The sequence below is a fragment of the Ambystoma mexicanum genome, chromosome 8 (assembly GCF_040938575.1).
Source record: "Ambystoma mexicanum isolate Mex_15411 chromosome 8, UKY_AmexF1_1, whole genome shotgun sequence".
Lineage (NCBI taxonomy): Eukaryota > Metazoa > Chordata > Amphibia > Caudata > Ambystomatidae > Ambystoma > Ambystoma mexicanum.
Genome location: NC_090929.1, coordinates 1154607478 through 1154629436, shown reverse-complemented (window position 1 = coordinate 1154629436; position 21959 = coordinate 1154607478). Strand labels below are relative to the sequence as shown.

General features: G+C 45.7%; 1 protein-coding gene across 3 annotated transcripts in view; it reads left to right on the top strand.

Annotated features, from left to right (window-relative positions):
* The first annotated feature begins 13585 nt into the window (after window positions 1–13585).
* The window catches only part of PHYHIPL (phytanoyl-CoA 2-hydroxylase interacting protein like), a 384776-nt gene continuing 376402 nt past the window's right edge, over window positions 13586–21959 (top strand). The window contains exon 1 of one of the 3 annotated variants that reach the window (XM_069611223.1): window positions 13586–13635. Coding sequence is in view for 1 of the 3 variants with exons in the window: in XM_069611224.1 (XP_069467325.1) it covers window positions 14849–14954 (106 nt within the window). In the remaining 2 variants the exon portion in view is untranslated. Of the gene's footprint in view, window positions 13636–14649; window positions 14955–21959 lie in introns of those variants that run through there. The other 2 variants (XM_069611224.1, XM_069611222.1) reach the window with 2 other exon arrangements.

The following is a 21959-nucleotide window of genomic DNA, read 5'->3' as shown; positions in this document are numbered from 1 at the left end:
CTTGTAAACCCCACAACCCACCGGACTGTCTCCGACTTATGGCCCTGTGTGATCAGGACATCCAACACTTTGACGACACACAGCGAAACATCTATAACCACTTCTAACAAGACAGAAAGACCTGTACCACCCGCCCCAGTCCCTGAAGCTTAGCCCCGCGACCCACGGTCCCGGTCAACAGATCACAAGTAACCAGGCCTCGATATATTATCTCCAGACCCCTCACAAGGTGCATTCCTCCTGTGTTGCATTAACCTATTGAAAGATTTACTAAAGAGAATAGAACTGTAAATGACTGAATGACTGCGGGGTGCATGGCAGAGGGCATGCAAGTCAGGAAAGGCATTCATCCCTGCCACAGGCCGCCTCAGCACACCAACACCGCCCGGATGAACTCAAGCCGACCTGCCAGGCCCAGCCCAACCCACGAGGGTGACCAGTGACGTCCTCCAGCCAAGACCAACCACACCGCAGCAGCACCTATAGTTAGTCGTCGCCACCCAATCCCAATGAACTTGTGCCCCCTATAGTATGTAGGTTTTGATGACGTTTTTTGTAAATATATACGCCTGTCTTTGCTATTGTCAGACAGAGCGCTCTCGGAGTTTGCAGAGTTCTTTGCATGCCCAATTCTGATTGATAAACTCCCATTTACGCTCACCCGCACTCTGTCTTGGCCTTATTCCCATTTTGGGAGAGTCCTTCATTGTCTCTCATTGCGGGGAGGATCGTGCTGTTTGGGGACGCTTGCTTTCACGTGTTAGAGGGGGTGTAACATAGTTCTGCCCTGGCTGATTTCCGCACATAATATCATTGGTCGGCTTTGGTGGGATGCTACTGCACGCGCTTGTCTCCAACATAGTGGCCCAATTAGCATCAAGCATTTTATCAACATGCGCTATGAATGATGCCAGCCAATCTGTATGTCAGGTTTTGTGCTGTCCAGTAGCAGAATATGTTGTAATCGAGGGGCGGTATCTCTTAAAGGTGTGAAAAGTAAAACCTTCAATTGGATCATTTAACGTTTAGGGTTCTTTAGGGGATCGATGACGAGCTGCCAATCAACATGGTAGAATTATACTATTTTTTGCAATTGTACAAATTGTACATTCCACTTTAAAACATATAGCCCGGAAATGGCAATTTGAGAAATGTTTTTCCAGTTCATTTCCACAGAGCTGTCTGTTTTTTTCTACCAGCAGTCAATAAAACTTGTTTCTTTTCCTTGCTGCCTGTACAATGCTTTTTTGACTACTTTGCGATATTTCCTTGGATTAATTGGGGGAACGCACCTTTACAAAGTCATGTCCCTTCTGAACAAGACAAGAAAACACAAACATGTTTCATCCTCTTTGGGCATCAGTGAGGAGCAGCTAGGGTCCTATGGCAAAACAAGCTTTGGGCACACGTCGGGTGTACGCATCCCACTCGGTGTGTCCTTAAGTGATGGCTACAGGGTTTTGAATGAATCATAACCTCTGGGCCTAGCCTGCTGTGCCTAGGGACACAAGCTACAGCTCACTGATGAAGCCCAATAAGGCCAAAAAATATCTGTTTTTACTTGTGGGCTTGTGCTGAAAAGATCTGACAAAGCAGTCTCTGCTGGACTCCCCCTTTGTGGTGCGACTAAGTCTAATTTCAATATGGTCTTTTTATTTTCATTTACTAGCACAGCAGGCTGAAAATGATGGTCTGCTGGGCTGCCCAGGGCAATCGCCAGCGGTTAAGATTCATTCAAAAGCTTCCAGCCGTCAACTTTCAGCATTGCAATAGTAAACCTGGTTGGGGCTGACATGACACCTGCCCTTATGGACGTCATCAACTCAAAACAATCGATTTAAGACAACTGTTATAGACTGTAGAATAGGCACAAGGCGAATGTTAAAATGTTACATGGTATATAAAATTGCCATCAGAACAGCCTTACGATTAAAATTGCTACGATTGAATTAGCTAAGCTCTGGCCCACGATGGAATTAGCTCAGCTTTGTAATCACAATGTACAGCCAGCTCCACGTGGGTTTTCTGCAGAGTGAAAATGCTCATTTGTTTCCTGCCTTAAGGGCCTTTCTCAGACCGCAGATGTTGGGGTTTGACAGTGTGGTTTAATATATTACTAACTGCACCTTTGTTAGCTACAGTGCTAAAGGGGACGTCACAGAAATTCAAGGTGCAGGATGTCAGTTATAAAGGCTAAACTGAAAGGCTGAAATTCAATCTTTCCATAACAAGCCTTCCAGAACGCATTAAATAAAGTTTCATTATTCAAATTTACAAAGATCTTAACTCTGATACATCTACTGTGAGCTACTTACTGCAAAGAATTGGCATTTAGATGTTCCAATTTACTGGCCACAATTTTCTGTTAGCAACTTAAATATATATAGGCCAGGCCAAGAGGTAGGGGAACATTCGAGGTCAGCAGTCTTGCCCGACCAGCATGATCTGCATCGCAGTCGAAGGGCTGGGTAGAGAGGAAGCACTAGACAGCAGACCAGAGCTCATATGAGAGGGAAAAGGACGGCAGTGGAGCTCATAGCAGAGGAAGCCATTTAGCTTGACGCTGTTTTTCTTTCCAACGTGAGTACAATGGGTCTTCACTGGGTATAAGACTAGACGTGTAGCACGGAAGAAATGCTTTCCCTGCATTTACACTAAAATTACTTTTTCGTTGTTTCCTACTCAAAATGTTCATTGCTTACATGAAAGTTTTGCTGATAGGATTGATGGCGCGATACGTTATATTTGCCATTATATTTGCTTGCCTAAAGAACGTACCTGCTATTAGGAAATATTGGGTTATAATAAAATGCCTTAAAAATATAACTCATTGTCCTTGTCATTTGTCCAACGATTGAGAGCTGTCATCTCCAAAGGGGTTTCGAATCATAAATTCCATGTTTGATCATGCTGAAAGCACAGTGAACTAGGCCCCCACATGCATTTCGCTGGCACCAGGCTAAGGGTGCTTCCGGCATGAATGACTGATGACCAAAAGCCATTCATCACAGCCTTGTAAGGAGGTGGAGATGAAGGTCAACTTATCGTTCCCAATTAAGGAAATCAAGACAGGATGGGTGTGCCCAGATGTGGGTTCCAAGTCTGACGTCCACAGAGACCAAAGTACACTTTATTGAAAATACCCAAAGTGGATGAAGTATGGCTGAGGTTTCTGTTGTGCAGAAATAATACGACCAATCAGGTTGGGCTTGGTGTGTATATCGTCTTTCCACTTAAGGGCCAGTGGTCAAGATTTATTTGAAACATTACAGCCATCAATGTTCAGTTTTTCAATAGTCACCCAGAGTGGGACAGGTATGCACAGACATGGGTCTCGGTCCTGCTGTGCTTACAGACCAAACCTACACCTCCGTGATGACATTCAAAAATGCCCATATGTGGGGTTGCTTGTTTTCTCATGCAGAAGGGATGTGCCTAACCAGTTCAGGCCGAACTGCCACTTTTGCAATGGGACGAAGTCTGATTTGCATATGGTCTTTCCCTTTCTTTAATGGTATGGCAAGCTGAAAAACCATAGTCTTGTGGGGTTCCCAGTGCAATATTCAGTGGCTCAGATTATTTGAAAACCTTTTGCCCATCAATATTGAGTTTCTCATTAAGGGAACCATTCAAGCAGTGGTATCATGATAAGCGGACAGTAAGGAAGCTGTGTGCAAAGCCCTGGCAGCCCACACAGTCACATTGAACCTCAGTAAAGGTAGTGTCTCTATCCTTTTCCTTGGAAGGCAGACAGACAAGGACCCTATCAATACCGAAATGGTTCAACCAAACAACATCATCTAGACAACCGACAAGCCAAGTATTTTTTTTATTGCATGAACCAACAACAACAAAAAAGGAAAGAAATCCATGACAAGGGGAGGGCAATGAAGCCTCACTCTGTCAAAAAAGTGTGACTGGGTGAAAGCTGGCACGTCATAGACAAATGCTGTTGAGGTAGAGTGCTCACATACGAGTACAAAATGTGACTAGAAAAGTTATATCAGTTGATGGAGAGCTTTGTAAATAACAGACAATCGCACTGCACCAGATATGAAGTTCCCAAACGGCAGATGAACGAGAAAAGCAAACCCATGTAGAACAAGGAACGGGTGAGGGCATAGGTCAGGGGACTAACCACCCGTGGTTTCATGAAATACCACCATCCAAAGGGACCCCAAAATAGAAGAGGAGCTGAACCCTGAATACTTCTCGGCCATCGGAGTTCATGGAAAGAGACAGCGAAAACACAAAAGACAAGAGTGTTTAGCAGATTTGAAGACAGGGTTGAATGTACATAACCTATTAATTAGCCCAATAATGATCACATTATTGTAAGGAAAGGAAGTAATGCAGTATCCAGCCCTATCTTCGTGTCAGTGACGATGGGGAGTGACAGTCTGACGAATGCTAGCAGAAGGGAAATTACTTTGAAGGAAAGAGTAGGCGGGAGAATACAAACAGTATATAGTTTGTTCCCTCTTATGTTTCTGAAGAATCCCTTGCTAATTAAGGCAACTTCATAGCTTACCATCATAGTAGTGAATATTGTACAATGTACGTTCCCACCATTTAGAAACACTTGTCTGTGTTAATGAGTAAGCGGTGGTTCTATTATTTTTATTTTTATTTTGTTATTTTTATTTTACTTGATTCAATTTACAAAAGAAATTTTTACAAGATAGAAAAACATTTTCCCTCCCTTCCACCTTCCAAGTTATCAGTTCCAGTCTGTTCCAGTCTATGTTGTGAGAGAGGCAGATAGCCTCCTCAGACGAAAGAAGAGAAAGAACGAGAAGTAGATAGAGGATGGGGAATAGCCCTCTATGCTGACACCTAGCCAGGTACTAGTTTAGCGTAGTACAGTACAAAAGGGTCTCCTACTTTTCTCATTCCAAAAGTTCCAGATTAAGGTTCAAGAGGAATTGTGTGACCGCTATAACATAGGAGGTGTTATCTCCCTCTATAAGCTTGTTCCACCAGTCCTCTTCTCCACATGTGGTTGACTCTTTAAATATATGGCCAAGGTGTTTACTTCGCTGGACCCTCAGGTTTGTACATGTCAACAGCAGATGTCTCAGTGATTCAATTTCTGCTGGTTTTTTACAAAAACGACAGCTGTTTTCCAGTGAGATCTTTCTTATCGCCCTGATTTCGTTTGTGGGCAAGAGGTTCATGCGAAAACGCATAAACGTGCTTCTTAGACGTCTATTTGGAAACTTTTTAAAATAATTTGGGATGTCATTTATACCTCTTGTTATAGGTGGTTGGTGGTTTATTAGTTTGCTTCTATTTTCCAAGGAAGTTGTCTGGATCCAATCTCGTTCCCACAGTTTTTGTCTAACTTTATTTGGGTTTTGGATCAGCTCTTCTTCATTACTGTCAATCTCGGCGAGAGTATTTTGGTTTTCTGTCACCCAGTTTGTGAGAAGGTTGCATCTGTGGGCTTCAAGCTCAGCGTTGATGATGGTAGCTACACTTGGGCATTTACTGATTTTGATTTTTCTGTATAGCATTATTATATTTCATATCACCATTGACTCGAGTGATTGTAGTCCCAGTTCTTGACGTATTGTTGAAATGGGTGTCGAGGTTGGTAGCTTCAGAGTAGTTCTCCAGAAAAGGCCTTCAATTCGCCTCCAGAATTTACGTGGCATCATCAACATTGCATCGGCTCCATATATGAGGGCTGGAACCACTTTCCCCTTGTAAAATTGTATCAGGGGAGTTATTGTATATTTACAGAATCTTACGTCTATCATTTTTGCCTGGGTAGCCAATTTCCTTGTTTTTTCCAGGAGATGAGCTTGCATTGCAGATTCCTGATTGTTGTTACTGAGGATTACCCCTAGGTATTTGAATTAATTTACCTGTTCAATCTTTTCTCCATCCAGGGTCCATCTGAAGTTTTCAGCACTGTAGGTTTTTCTTTCCATGATCATCACTTTGGTTTTGGTTTTACTAATTTCTAAGTTGTTATTCTTTATGTAAGCTGCCAGCTCATTTAGTTGGCGCTGTAAACCGATTGGTGTAAAATCCAACAAAATGAGATCATCTGCATAAAGCAGTCTTGAGATTTTTGATGCTCCTGTAGTAGGTGGAAATGCACGAGTCACTGATTCTCCTTCTTTGATGTCCCATAGATACGAATTGAATAACGTTGGGGCGAGGGGGCACCCTTGCTTCACTCCTCTAGCCGTAGTTATTTGTTCAGACAGGAGCCCAGCATGGTTTAGACGTACTCTGATGGTGGTATTTTGATGGCGGGCTATAATCGGTTCCAAAATCCCTGCCGGGCAGTTTTTCGCTCTTAATTTGTCCCATAAGGTTTCTCTGTTGACCTGGTCAAAGGCCTGGACCAGGTCTACAAACGCCAGATAGATTTTTGGGCTACCTTCGTGAATCCTGCTTTTTATGGTGCTTAGTAGCAGGATATTAACAGCAGTCCCGGCGTCCTTCACGAAACCTGATTGTAGTGGGTCTTCAGTGCCCGAGGTTCTTGCCCAATGTTGAAAATATTCCAGAAGAAGTGAGCCGAAGATTTTTCCAATCACATCAAGGAGCGCTATTGGGCGATAGTTCTTAGTGTCCCCTCTCAGTCCGTGTTTATATATCGGCACTATAGTTGCCGTTGTCCATGAGGTAGGAATGGATCTATGGAGAGTGCACTTCTTTATTACTTCATGGATGAAGTCAGTCCATTCTTCTTTATTCTCTTTTAGGTCAACGTTTCTAATGCCATCAGGGCCGGGTGCCCTCGAGTTATTTAAACGCACCAATTTTCTCATAATGTCGTCCCGGTCCCATGTTGTTGTCTAGGGGGAGTCTAAGGTGGCAGATGTTATAGTATTTTGCCTTCCAACTTTCTGGAATAGGGCTCTAAAATGTTTCATCTAGGCCTCTTCTCCAACAAAGTTATTTGTTGCATTCACTTGCGCCCCAGAAGTTGTTCTGATCAAGGACCAGAAGTCTCTCGATTTCCTGCTGCATAGGGTCCGCAGCATTGCAGTGGCGTCTGCCTGCTCAATTGTTGCTCTGTTGAGCCAAAGCCAGCTTTTATAAGATCTTTCAGCAGATTTCACTTGATTCAGAAGCTCAAGGGTGTTTACTTTTTTTACTGAACGTTTAAGTTTTCTTAATTTTTTTCTTTCCTCCACAATACTTTTATTGAATTCGTGCATATGGTTTTTTATTTCACGACTGGCCCACAGTTTTTTCTTTTTTCTCAAAGATTTTTAGTAGAGGACGGTAGTCAATGTTATCTTTTTCCGTACTTAATCCTGTCACTCGATTTGGTTTACATATGGCAGTATAGATGCTCGTGAGTTGTTCGACCGCCTTAACTGGTAGTCTTAACCTTGTGCCTCCACTGCATTCCTCGATTTTTGCCGTCATACTTGGGCTAGGTGATCTTATATTTGTCCAAGTTGCCTTTAATAAGTTGTGGTCGCTATTAGATGTTTTCACGACCTCATAGTTGACCATTATTCTCAGCAATTCGTTGGAGACGAACATATGGTCAAGGTTTGCTTTCTGGTTATTACGTTTCCACGTCGGAATTGTCGTCCCTTCATTAAGAATAGATGTTTCTAAGCTATGGAGGTTCCACGCAGACATCATCTCCATCCATAGGAGTCCTCAGACCATATTTAGAGGTACTTTTTTTCGTGTTTCTCTTGTGCGATTTGATTTTTGGGCAAACCGCATTCAGGTCCCCACATATCATGACAATGTTTTGGTGCCCAATCTAGATACATTTTCTCTAGTATGATGTTTTCTGTTTTCAGAAAGACTTCATTTTTAATTACTGCCGGGTTCCAATAGGCATTTATCACAACAATAATTTCTTTCTTTACGGAATTCTGGTTGTTGATGTCTGTCACCGTTTTCGTCCAGCCTAAAACGGATACTTGGAAGTGAGCGTTGGAAACCTCTGTTTTCATATGTTTGATTCCCACCCCAGATCTGATGGCTGTCATTAAGCCTGATGTTGGTCGGCCCTTTCCAGAGAAGGAGGCTGGCGCTAAAAAGGTTTCATATCCTTCCAGAAAGGGTTTGTTAATTAGCCATGTTTCTTGGAGGCATAAGATATCAAAATCTCCAAGATTCATGTCGCTTTTTGCCAGAAGATGGCTAAAACCTCTAGTGTTCCAGCTACCCATTACGATGTTGTTCATCTGCTCGTCCAGCCCTCCTCTCGGCCCTTGCTCCCGGAGCTCTGTTTGTTCTCTGTGTGGCTAGCTCTTTCTGCTTAGTGCTTTTGAGATCCAAGTCCATCTTGAGGCCACACTGTCTGCTTTGTCCTTTAGCGTGTGTGATACGGTTGAGCCATTATCTCTTGATGGTTCTTCCTGGGGGACTGTTATTGTCAGGGTCTTCACTGGGCCCTTGGGATGTCTTCCGTTATTTAAGGGGTCCCGATATATAGTTCTAACTGGGTCCACCAGGGGCTGGGTTCCTTTTTGGGTTATCTTCTCCTCTGTATGGGTTCTTAATGTGTTCGAGGGATTTTTGTCACTGTGGATTGCTCTTTCATTTGATCTCCATTGGTGATCAGTTATGTCAGCCCCTGTTTGTGTTCTTCTTGAGTGTGAGTGGTCTCGTCTTACTCGTTTGCCGTTCTTCTGGTCCAGTTGTCGGTTTCTTGAGCGGTAAACGCTTAGATTGTACCCTAGCATTTGGAAACTTTTTAAATCAGCTGTTATCATGGCTCTGATTATTGGGGATGGAATGTGTAGATAGACACTGTCTCTTTTACCCGACGTGCTGAATTCTACGAATCTGATGTCGTTGGAATTGATCTGTCTCAAGTTAGGAATGCACTTCATGAGGGCCAGTGTGTTCTTTCTGTTCAGTATCAGGTTGTCTCGCGTTTTTCCTACACGCTCCAATTTGAACGACCTTTCACTTCCAATTTTTTTGCTATATGGAACATAGGCCTCTTTCTCATACTCTGAATTCTTTCTTTTGTTTCTCCCCTTTCTGTCCGTAGTTTCGTCTCTTTGATTTCTCTTTTGCATATCGTCTGGTTTTTGGTTGTTAGTGGATTTTACTTCTTTCCATGTTTGAGTTTTAGAGACTCTTTTGGGGCTTCTGGTTCTTCTTCGCTGGGTCGATGTCCTTGATTCACGTTCCTTCTCTCTGGTAACAGCTGCCCTTTTTCCCTTTTCCTTGGTTGGAATTTTGGCTCTTGCACTGTCTACTTGTGCCCCAACGATTTTTTTACGCTTATCTTCTAGCGTTAGGAACGGGCTATTACTGTCTTTTTCTGCCATATCGCTGTTATTAACTTTGGCTTCTGTTGTCTCGGTTTCCAGTTGAGGCGACTCTTGGTCGACATCAGAATCCTCACTGTCATCAGGATATATTGACAGGTCCATGATGTCCATGCTATCTTCACTGTCGTCAGTATTTTGGTCGCTTATAATTATTGATGTGGTGTAAGCTTCTTCTTCCCTGATTATATGTTCTATTTCAGAAGGGGCTACTGGTCGATTATTCACTTTTTCATTTAATTTTGTTGTTATTTCCTCATGGTTAGAGGATTCTTTAGTCGATTTGCTAAGTGGTCGCTTTCCTTCTAGTATAACCACTCTATCACCAGCTTTGTTTACATTTATTTTGCCATTCTCAAAAAGTGGGTATGTTGACTGTACTCTGGGTAATGTGTTTAGGTGTTTTAATTCAGAGGTTTCGCTTAATGGATTGGGTTTCTTCTTCTCAGTTTGGGGCTTTCTATTTCCGATGTCCTCTTTGGATATTGTACTTTTCCCATCTTTTCCCAAAGTCAAAACTATGCATCCATTTGTGGATTTATTTTTTGCAATTCTTTTAATTTTCCCCCTTGTTGAGTTCGTACTTTAGTTTGGGGGGTATTCTGAGGCTCTTCACCGGCCTTGCGGGAGTCGTTTTCACTCTTTTTTGTCGTTAATAGACGACCCAGTCGTTCTCCTGGTTCTTGCTCCTTTTCATTTCTCAATTCTTTTAAATTGTTCTCCGTCTGGGTGGCAGTTGAGGCGAGGTGCTGGCTACACTTCATTAGTTCTATTTTGGTTTGTTGACCGTTATCTCTACATTTTACCCTATTAGGTGTGAGGGGTTGCCCTCCTCTGGGTTCCCTAGCCGTAATGAAGCCTTCCACGTAGATCAATTTCGTATGTAGCGTTGCTACCAAAGTCAGTTGATCCTTTAGAGTGTCATGCAGGGATTCGTATAATTTACAAAATGGGTTCATTGCGATGTTTATTGCAGACATTATTGCAAAAATGTCAGGTTTTTTTGTTGAAGGTTCTTCCTCGCTATCGGTGTTCCTTGTTGAAGCTCTCCTGTTTTGCATTGGTGTGTTTATCTCATTATTCTCAATCCCATTCCATGATCTTCTATTTTGTGATTGGGGGCATACATACGGACCTGGTGTGACACTGTTACTGAGGTCATTTGACCTTACTTTTTTTTCGCTTTGAGAATCGTCTTCTATAGTTGTTTTCTCTCCTGGAGGGTGCTCATACAATCTCTTTCTCAGTTCACCCTCCGTCAATTTCTCCATTGGACCACTAGCTTCTAGAGACTTCGTTTTTTCCTTAGTTCGAGTTCTGTCGGTCTTTTCCATCGTTGGAGTCTCCTGAAGTTGTTCCCTTGTCGGGGACTCCGTGTCAGTCTAAGCTTTTTCTACTACTGTCTCAATGTTGAGCTCCAGTAGTATAGTGTCCATTGTCTCCTTTGTGCTGTCACTTACAAAGGCTCCCTTGGGTATCCCGGATCTCCCTATATTCGGGTGATTATTGTTCGTCTTACTTCCTTCGCTCCGGGCTTCATATGTTTTCTCAATCGACTTGCTATTTTGATGTTGCGGCCCCGGATCAGGAGATGTCCCCTGCACTTCTGGGTCTTTAAAATATCGAATTCCTGGTTTTAAGCCAGTTTTGTGGGTGATTATTCTCATCCCTAACCGATCGGTCCTTGGTTCCTGGATGCCGTCTGGTAATTGAGAGATATCACCCTCTAAAAGTTCTGCATCTGATAGTTCCTCAGTTTGATCATAAGTTTCCAGAGTGGTTTTTTGAAGAATCTGGCTACTGAGTTTATCAGATACATATTTGATTTTAATCTGGATTTAGCTTTTCTCATCGTTCTTTTAGGTTGGAACTCTAAAGAATTTTTCCTCTTGTCCGTGGGTGATTTAAATTTTCCACCTCGTTGCTTTTGGGCTGTTTTTTTTGCCGGGTTGATTGATGATGGTTTCCCGGATGATAACACCTCCTCGCCCTCCTGGGATACGTTATGCGATTGTGGGAGATCGATGTTGTCAGAGTTGTTATCAGGTAGCGCAGCAACCGTTTCTTTATTTGCCAGGGCCACCTCACACAGAATTTCTGGTTGGATGTTTACTCCTGAAGTCGGTTTGTCTAGCTTAATGATTTTATTAGAGCTCTTTGAGTCCTTCGTTGTTGTTTTACCCCCGTCACCTATTGGGGAGGGGGCCAGATTTGGGGCGTAGCTGTCGCCCATGTCAATCCTCAAATCGACCATAGAATTTTCCAATATTGAAGTGTCCTCAATATTCACACTTTCATTAGAAATTGATTTGTCCATTGTCAGGACGTTGGCCGGGCTTTTCAGGTCGGCACATAACTTCGTAGGATGTACCTCTATGGCGATGTCAATATGAGTTCCAAGGTTTACATTTGCAGTGTATGTCTGCGGTTCCCTTTGTGGGATTTCCACACTTTCCTTTCCTTCCCCGCTGCTCCCGTCTGCCGCTGCTTCAGCAGCACCTCCGGGGGAGAGCGGAGCATTGACTTCTCCCCCCTCGTCCACACAGTCTATTTCCCTCAATGCGAACAACTCGCGCGCGTCCTCCTTCGTCAAATTCCTCGCTGACGTCTTTGAAACAGAGACACCAGCCTCATCCCCCGTCACATAACCAACCACTCCCTCCAACCGTGGGCACAAGAGCTGTCCCGTCAGAGACAGTGCTCCCTCCGTTTCAGGGCCCCCGTCCGATGGCTCCGCCAGCGGGAGCACCGCCCGTAACGCCGGGGCAGGGAGAGACGAGATGTCCCAAGCTACAGTGGGCGAGTCTAGTTGTTTCCGTAAGGGGGATGGTTGGGAGGAGGGGGGAAGGGGGAGAAGGAGTTTGAGGGAAGTGGATTGAGAGGTTAAAGTCATGTTTTTGTGGGTAGGTTCTCGATGGATTCTACCTGATAGATCCTGTAGAGGCATCGCTGGTGTAGTCGTTGTTGTGGCTGATGTAGTGGGTAGATGCCGTTGCCGGATGCTTTTTTTCAATGGACTCCTTAGATCCAGTCCAGAGTCCTCACGGCTGGAGCGGCTGCTAAGCAGGGCCCGCCCCGACTCCTCCATGGAGGGGGGGTAGGAAGGGTGTCTGGGGGGTCTAAGGAGGTCAGGGGAAGCCGCCGCTCCCTCGTGCCTCCGCAGACTGCCGCGGACTAACCAAGCTCTGCAGCTTTGGTTATCGTCAATATCAGCTGCGGGAGATGCAGTGATACGGGACTGCCACTCTGCAGCCAAATGCAGTAATTACCTAAAGGAAGGCTGCGTAGGAGAACCTTGTCTCATTAATGTTTTCAATAGATTTTTGAAGAAGTGCAGGCAGGATCCCGATTCCAGCCCCAGCAAACAGCCAAACAGTAGCAATCCTTGTCGCCCTTCACTTCGCCGGGCTTAATGCCGCAAGGGCAGCTGGGGCAAGGTTTTCTAGTCCCACCTCGGAAGTGGGCGGAGCTACACGCTCAAAATCTTCACAGCATCCAAACAGGCTGGGAGACAGCCAAACAATAGCAATCCTTGTCGCCCTTCAATTCGCCGGGCTTAATGATAACAAGTCTCCTAATTGCCACCAAGGGTAGTCATAGGGCAAGGTTTAAAATTGCTGGGGGCTATTTACCTCCAGCTTATGGCCTAGTAGAGTCTGGTCATCTTGACAAGAGCTAACAGGGGCTTCTTTTGACTTTCCATGCCAACCAGCGAAATACAAACATAGTTGTGATATTAACACTGGGGGTGTGCATAAATGAGAATAAAGAATACATGCATAGAGCACCTTCAGCATAATGGATCATATATAATGTACCAAATGTTATTTTGTGTCTGGTGCAAAAGTTAGATTTGTGGCCCACTGTTTACTAGGTCCTGGTTCCCCAAAGGTAGTTCTAGCCTTCGATGTGATGCCAGATAACTAGGAGCTGCTTTTCACTCCTGCTCATCAAATATTAATTTCGTTCCTTGCATAGCATAGATACCTCTAAATCTGATGTTTTTAAACTCGTGTTAGACATAACCATAAATCATACAAAAGATCATCAAAGTAAAAGCTTACAAACTGCTCTCTTACATGCAAACTAATTGATCGTGATTTCAGTCATTAAATAAGCAATACATTATTTCACTTAGTCAAAATAAGAAATGGGAAAGAGAAAAAAAAATCTTCTGATCTTGAACTTCATTCAAGCGACGGAGAACATACTTTTACAGGCACAAACCATTTCTCCACAACCCCGACTTGCAGGCTTTCTTTTCTTGTCGGAGCTGCACGAGGCGTCCTTCATCCGGGCATCTGGAAAAATCGTTTCCTACAGACAGCCGAAGCCTGCACAGGGAGATCCCCGGCGGTGGGTACGTGAAACAGTGCTATTGTACGTCGTGTGGGGGCGGGGGGAGGGGGTGTAAAAAAACCTTACTTTCGGCCAAACATTTGAATTTCCTTGGGGCGTGCGCCCTTTGAACTTGGAGAGTCGCTAGGCCTTAACGGTAATCACTGTCCTCGCGCAACCAACTGCCCCTGGCGGGCCGTGGGCCTTGTGCTCATGGAGACTTAGTTTGAGGGAGGGAGATTTGAGCAGCGGAATCGGCGCTGGCCACAAGACATGGAGCGTGTGGGCGGAGACGACGTACGGCGCACTCCCCAACTATTGGGCCTTGTCTGTAGGCTGTCGTCGCACCACTCGTGCTCTCGAAGATTCGAAGCAAGCCTTTCCCCGATCTAATGAAAAGGGAAGGCACATGCCCGTGTCAGTTGTTCTGCGCCCGTGAACGCTGTGGGGGAAACCCGCAGAAAGAACCATGAAGAGGACAAGGTCCCGACAAGACCTGTCCACATTCCTATTAACACCGGGGCAAGAGTACATTCCGGTTCTTTCCCGTCCCACCCACCACGTGTTCCCCAATCCGCTCGTGTTTAAAACGCGCGTCGGTATTTCATATGTGCACGTTTTTTTTGGATTTGCCTGCTTTAATGATTATGTCTGCATTGTTTAAACACGACGTCTTAGAGGCGCATGTTGAAAACCGAACGAGCCCGTTTGCAGCCCAGGCGCTAAACACGTTTAAACATCAGACGTGCCTGGGTTTACCTATCGTTTATATTAAAACAGAACGTATAATTTCTTCTGCAGGAGAAGCCCCGTGTCGCACGTCTTCCAGACGCAGGGAAGCTCCCTATTTCCCCATGGCAGATGCACACGTCCTCTGAGGCGATGGGCGTACGATGCTGCCAATGGCTCAGCCTATGGTGGCGTGCCCGCCAAACAGCCCCCCTCCCGGCGCAGGCCATGCACCGGTGCGCCATTATTCACAGTGACGCCGGGCTCTCTGCGAAGGAAATCTGCAGTTTCACGTTTGCACTGAGCATCTACCCCCCCTCCCTCTGCATCACTGCGGTGAGCAAATCACGGGCGCTGGGGGCCGTGGTGGCTCCTCCCCCTCCTCAGTTGAGACTGTGACAGGCAGCACGGAGCAGCGAGGCGGGCACAGGGCAACCGTACCGCCGCACAGCCCCTCTGCAGGAAGAACGGCGACCGCAGGCGCACCGCACCCACCCGGAGGTAGCATGGATGTGCCCCGGCTCAGCCACAACATTAGCAGCCCCACCAGCCCCTGCGAGGATGTTATCAAGAACCTTACCCTGGAGGCCATCCAGCTCTGCGACAGGGACGGTAAATGCGACCTTTCTAATCCCCCGCCATAATGCTCCTCTGTGAAGAATGATGGGAGCGCACCCCTCTCGCCGGCCCTGCCAGTCTTTGTTACCCGTCCCACCTGCTCCCCACAGGCTGGGCAGCTGGAAATGTCCCTTACACCCTAATAGAACAAAAGATGGAAGGGGTGGGGGTGCTGTATGTTCTTGTAGCCAAGCCCCTCTTCAGTACGAAAATACGTGCACGATTATGATGCAGACACGTTGTTTGCATGATTTGATTGTGGTTTTCTTTGCAATGTCATCTTTTTTTATTACGTTGGTTTTGGTTTGAAATATGTTATCCATTGTCATAACGTACCTATAAATGCAACTGTCTGCTGGGAGGTATGCTGAATGGGCACATGTGCAGCCTGCTCGTGCTTTACGTTAAAATGCAAAACGTTTTTTCGTGCTTGCAAAATACTGTATAATACCTGGCTAGAGCCAGCGGAAGGGTTCATACGCCCTACATACACTGCGCCGTGGACATTGCTGCCAGTCTTGCATGCAGGAACCCGCAAGAAATATCAAATGCGATGCGATCACTTATAATGCGTGCAAGTAGCAGGGGGCGAGGAGGGAAAGGGGGCGCGTCCCAGAGTTGCACGTTTCAGCACCATGGACAGACAGAGCGTTCATGATTCTGGGCAGCGAGTCAAGAGCTGCGCAGCATCTGCACTAAATTGGCCTGCTCCGTGCAGTGCATCTGCTGCCCTGCGGATCGGGCTACTCTTGCAGTGGGTGCATCGCGCGTGCACTAATCCATTAGCTCAGTTGTGCTGAAGACAAACTTTCAGCTGCGCTTGGAGAGAGAAGTAGATTTAAAGAAACATTGACGGGAAAGCTAGACAATGAATTCCAAGTGATATTATATATCACATGTACACAGGTTTTGCTGCTAGTTGTGTGAACTTGGTGATGCTTGTGTGAACTGCCCGTTATAATCAATAACCCAACTGGCTATAAAGCAATATTAACCGTGAATCCAGTTGCATTAACATAGACACGGAACATCATTTATAGATGTTATTATTTTTTTAAATCGCCATTAAGATCGTGATTTATTCTTTTTTCTTTGAACACCGGGCTATTAAAAAGTTCTAGAGGTTTTGCGCTGCGTGTTTCATGTTAAATATCTTGATCCGCCTATTCAGTCACTTCAGAGGTGCAGGAAGATATGCAACTGAGTTTACTTGACTGAATGAAAGAAACAATTTTAGCTACGACAAGCAGTTTTGATTGATATTCAGGACATGCGCAGCAAATAGAAATATCCACTCGACTTAACTATTTAAATACCTTTCGATTATCTCAATGTTGAAGATGCAAATAGTTAATTTTAATTGAACGTTATAAAGCTGAATTCACATTTTTTTAATTGCAAACGTGTGTTAATGGAAATGCTTTGTAATGTACAATGGTTTTGATTTCTTGTACCTTGTACGAACCTGTCACCTCGCTTGCTTTTGACGGGGGTGTCATATTGTGGAACATGCATGCTTTCTCTTGGGCGATTATGCGTTTCCTCAACCTTAGCTTAGCATATTTTGTAGTAGGGCAATTCATAATGGTTTTAGGTTGCCGTAGTTTATGAAACTGGGTAAGATAACTTATATGTTTTCAGTGTTAATAGCCAATTATATATAGTAGATTATGCCGCTGTAGACACATGTACGTCTGCCCTTAACTGAGTTACACAATCCCTGAAGTCTAGTGATAAGATACCTTATTTTAAATTCAATTAGTTCATTAATGTTGCAGCAGAACATACTGTGGTGGTCACTTTCCAATACCCAGGAGCATAAAAGCAAGGTGTAAGCAGTTTACTTCATGCTTTTGAGTTCAACGCATTTTCAAATGGTTTGCAGGCGAATTGGAGGATCGGCAACACGAGTACTCTGTCATCCTTCCTTTTCCATTCTGCTACAAAACGTTCTGATTTTACGCCTTTTTTACACTACATCATACACAAGTGGAACGTTGCATGGAGAAAACCCAAATACCTGTAAGGGCTTACATCAGTGGCCTCAGGGCAATTAACACTTAAAAATGAACCCCTGTATATAATACAAGTTATTATTAATCATCACATGTTGTTGTGCATAGTATTGCAAGAAAGACAGAAGTGTTTTTTACATATAAATACTCTCACGGGCTCTCTTTTATTTTCTTTCTATTTTGTAACAGCTCAAACACCTTTCTTTGTCTGGATTAAGTTACTACCAGCCATGAATAAGTCACTCACCACCTCAATGCTATACGTACACACAGCACACCATTTCTTACTCGCCAAGAGTCAAATATCAGGCAATGGCTAATGGCGAGTGCACATTTTGCACCCTGGGCTAGTAATCAGTTCACCTTTGTTTAGTATGCTGTAGTCAAGGTTCATATTTCTCTTTATTTCTACATACCAAGAACCCATCTGTACTCAGAGATTCAATCTCAGATGCAGGACCTGTTTACAATTTGGCAGTATTCCCTGTGCAAAGGGCTACAAATTTGGAATTGCGATTAGCTAAAGGGTATTTATTATTGACTCTTGTGTAAAAATAAATAGTGTGCTGTGTGTAGAAGTTAGGTGGCAAGTGACTTTTTATGGCTGGCTAGAAATTTTAAATGTTTACCCCTGAAAATACCACCAAACGTGACAGACCTGGCCATGAACCAAATCTCGGTGGGATCAAGCTCTTCGAGGAAATTGCAGATGTCCGAGGAGTGTTTGACTGAGGAGCGAGAGTTAAGAGTAGCGACGTGGAGCAGATTGCCACATTTGAAGGACTTCCATGGAGGGGTACAACCATGAGATATGCCCTGCGGAAGTGTTAGAGGTGCCTGAGAATGGGAAGAGGAGGAAGGAGGAGAAGGCAGGGTAATCAGAGAGGAAGAAGAGGGTGCCAGAGAGGTGGCGTAGGAAGGAGAAGGCAGAGAGGCCAGAGAAGCAGTGGAGGTTGCCACAAAGGTTGCGGAGGAGGAAGGTGGCGGAGGAGCCAGAGAGGAGTAGGTAGGAGTAGCAGGAGAAGGAAGAAAGTTGATAAGACGTGGGAAGCGTTTATCGAAAAGGAGGAGATTGGCTGATGGTGCAGGCAGAGAGTAAGGGGCGGCGGCGGCGTAGACCAGGCAGGAGGGGGCGGAGGGGTCACACGCTTGGGGCAAACAAGAAGGGTGGCACAAGAGGCGCAAACAAGCAGGGAGGCACACGAGGGGTCACGCAAAATTGAGGGGGCAACAAGTAAATACACCGCAGAACAAGAACGCTGGAACCTTGGGGGACAATAGTACTCAAGGGCATGATAATGCAAGTACAATACAGAATACACAAAACTGGTAATCCTATGGGACCTGGAGGGGAAGAAAGAAAAAGCAAACAATGCAAACAAGTGTACAATACAATGGTCACACTACAAAACAGGATACGCAAACACTAGTAAACCAAGGAGACCTGGAGGTAAGAGGAACATGCAAGCGTTGCACCAGATTGACAATACAATAATCACAATGCGATAGGGCGTGGAATGCAGAGACACAAGCAGGGAACAATACATTGGTTGCAGCAAAGGAGAACCTGAAGAGGAAGGAGAGGAGGTAAGCGGGCCTGGGTTGTGTGGGGAGCAACGCTGAGAAGGATGCGCAAGGCCGGGGGAGCGGGAACAAGTTATGTGGGGAGCAACTCAGAGAGGGATGCGCTAGTATGAGGGAGCGGGGTCATGCTTCGTGGGGAGCAACGCTGGGAAGGATGCGCAAGGCCAGGGGAGCAGGGACAAGTTATGTGGGGAGCAGCACAGAGAGAGATGTGCTAAGACAGGGCAGCAGGGGCAAGTTGAGTGGGGAGCAACTTTGAGAAGGATGCTGAAGGCCGGGGGAGTGGGGACAAAGCACTTGATGGTCAATGCAGAGAGGGTTGCGCTAGGATGGGGCAGCGGGGACAATTTGCACGGGGAGCAACGCTAAGAAGGATTCACAAGGCTGGGGGAGTGGGGACAAATTACGCGGGGAGCAACGCAGAGAGGGTTGCGCTAGGCTGTGGGAGCGTGGACAAGTTGAGACGCATGTGGTGCGCAAGAAGGGGGAGCTGGGCCTAATTTGATAAGGGATTTCACGTGGCGTGCAAGGCCAGGGGGAGGGCACAGTTACGCAGGGACGCACGTGGCGGGCAACACAGCATAAATTGCGAAGGAACGCAAGCGAGGAAAGGGAGAAGGAACGGACGCGCAGGTGGGGAAAGCGGTGCCTAAGTTGCTAGGGAGCACATGTGGGGAAGGGAGAAAGGGCGACACGCAGGCAGCGGTAGCAGGGACTGTTGCGAGGGGGATGCGCGAGGGGAAGGATGGAATGGGACAGACGCGCTAGGTCTGGGAGTTGTGTAGAGTGCAGCAATGCTACTCTCCCTCCCCGCACCTACTTACCATATGGACGCAGATGGAGGGAGAAATTGTCCACGCTATCACTCTGCACCACTACTCCATCGCCACCAAACACCTGCGTCGCACAACACACCGGCCTTGTCCTGCGAGGGCTTTGCCGCAGAGGGCCTTATCCTCGGTTTTTAAAGGCTCTAGCCTTGCCCTTCCTGTGCACAGATCCTTGAAGGCCCAAAGCGACCCCCTGCTCAAGGTCAGAAGTGAACCACTGAGTTTATATGACACCTCCATGAGTGAACCTCCCAATACATTGGGAGTATCCTCTTTTTCTTAACCTTGCCATTTTGTGGCTCGACTAATACATTCCACCGATAGAACTGCCTTAAGTATGTCCAACCGTGGGATGCAATTTCTGGAGAACATTGTATCAGTAGCTAAGAGTTATCCTTGCTAACTACCAGATCTCTACTATCATCTTTCAAGCACCACATCGGCCTCAGACAAAGACCCAAGCGGTCAACCCTCATGGAGGCTACATCAGGGGAGTCGTCTGAAAGAGCCCTGAGTATTGTGCCCACTCCTGAAAGGCAAGGAACTAAACATGATGACAATAATAGGTACATTTAGGAGTGACCCTTCTGTACATGTGAAAAGGTGTACTTTATTTCCTCAGAGTATAAAAATTGCTACATCTCAACCAGACCAAGCTTGGAATAGGAGATGCCACTTGCTATCAGGGTGACCAGTCTTTTCTTTCTACTGCTAGAGACAAAGAATTGGAGAGAGAAGTGTCTACAAAGAAGGGAATGTTCATCTTGAGGGCATGAATGTGTCTCTGGAAACATGGCAAACCAGACACCGGAATTCTGCATACAGGAAACGATACCTTCCCAATTGATTGTAGAGTTCAGCCCTTGTAAATTTAGGGAGACTATAAGCACAACATCCATACCAAAAATGTATCCCAGTGCTACTTGTAGGGTGAAATATTTAACGTTTAAGGCTACTCACCACCTCAATTCTATACATACACACAGGTGGGTATTTCTTACTCACCAAAAGTCAAATATCACAAGCCAATGGCTTATGGTGAGTGCACATTCTTGCACCCTTTAACCAGTAGCCAGTGCCGTATACAGAACAGAGCTTACTCCCGGTCCTGTAAGTGGCACTGACCTATACATCCGTCATATGAGAATTTTGGAAAAGACAAACAATAAGAAACCCTCCACACCTGAACAGTAAACCTCGGTTTGAAATTGCAAGGACCCTAGAGCTATTTAGCTCCTGCTTCTAGACTAGGAGAGCCTGGTTAGCTTGAAACCAACAGCTGCCAGTAGCTACTTTTGGTTCCCCAGGCCAACTGGTGCTTTACAAACATAGATATGTCACATTTTCATTTAGTATTTGAGAAGGTTAAAGAAGAATTTGGACACACCTAGTACACATTTAAACATAATGGGCCTCATTACAAGTCTGCCGGTCCGGTAGTAACAGCGCTAGTAAGCTACCAGTGCTGTTACTGCCGGACCGGCAAACTACGAGTTCTGCTCGCGGGTGCCTTTCCGCCCGCCAAGTTTGACCTGGCGGGTGTACCGGCACACGTGAGCAGAGCATGTCGGATGCACCGGCACCATTCACGAATGGTGCTAGTGCATCTGACCTCCCCATTCCCATTTGAGCCCTATTGGGCTGAAATGGGAATGGGGAGTATTATTACCGGCAATGGGGATGTACCTGGTCCGCCGGAGCTGGAATGCCGGGTGCCCGTAAAAAAACGACTCCGGCGGTAGCCGTGCCGGTAATTATCGGCACGGCTACCGCCAACGTCGTAATGAAGCCCAATGTGTAAAACGTTAATATTTGCCTCTCCTGTAGAAGTTAGACTTGCAATGCAGTGTGTACTATCTCCTGGTTCCAATGTGGTAACTTCTGCCTACTGAGTGATGCCGACACCCAGGAGCAGGTTTTAGGTCCTGCTGATTGATTCTAAATTTCGAACCCTGTAAGCACATACAAAACAAAGTGGGAAGTACGGCAAGCATAGCCAACCTTGAGCTCGCTGGGGAAATCTGACTAGACTCAACACCCCCACCCGCAAATAGCCCCTTAGTACAGATAATGTACCCTAAGTCAAAGATGGCCTCAAGAACACACTATATTTCAAAGACCGTTCCAGTGTTTTATTAGGATGCTTGAATTGGGTCTCACTAAGTGCCCCCCTCCCTCTCTCACTCGTCTCGTGGGCTTTTCCCTCCTTGGCCCATGAGTCTCTAAATCCCAAGATGATCATTAGCGATAAGTCTACCCTACTGCCTTGGATCTGACTGGTTGCCAGTGAGGGCCTAAAACCTTCTCTATCTGGCTCCCGCTGGGAGTTTCTAGGAGGATCCGAATCGGGATCCCATAAAAACCAAGATGTTCAGAAGGGGTGCCTTTCAGTCACCCAGGTCTCACTTAGCCTTACCCTTTCACATGCTTGTGCTCCTTTCCCTGATGTTGTCTCCTTGCTTTCCCTTCCTTCTACTCCTCGCTTCCCTTCCTACCACTATCCTCCTTCTGTCTCTTTCTTTATCTCTCTGTCCCTCTGGTGTTCTTCCATCTCCTGCTACTCTCCCTCA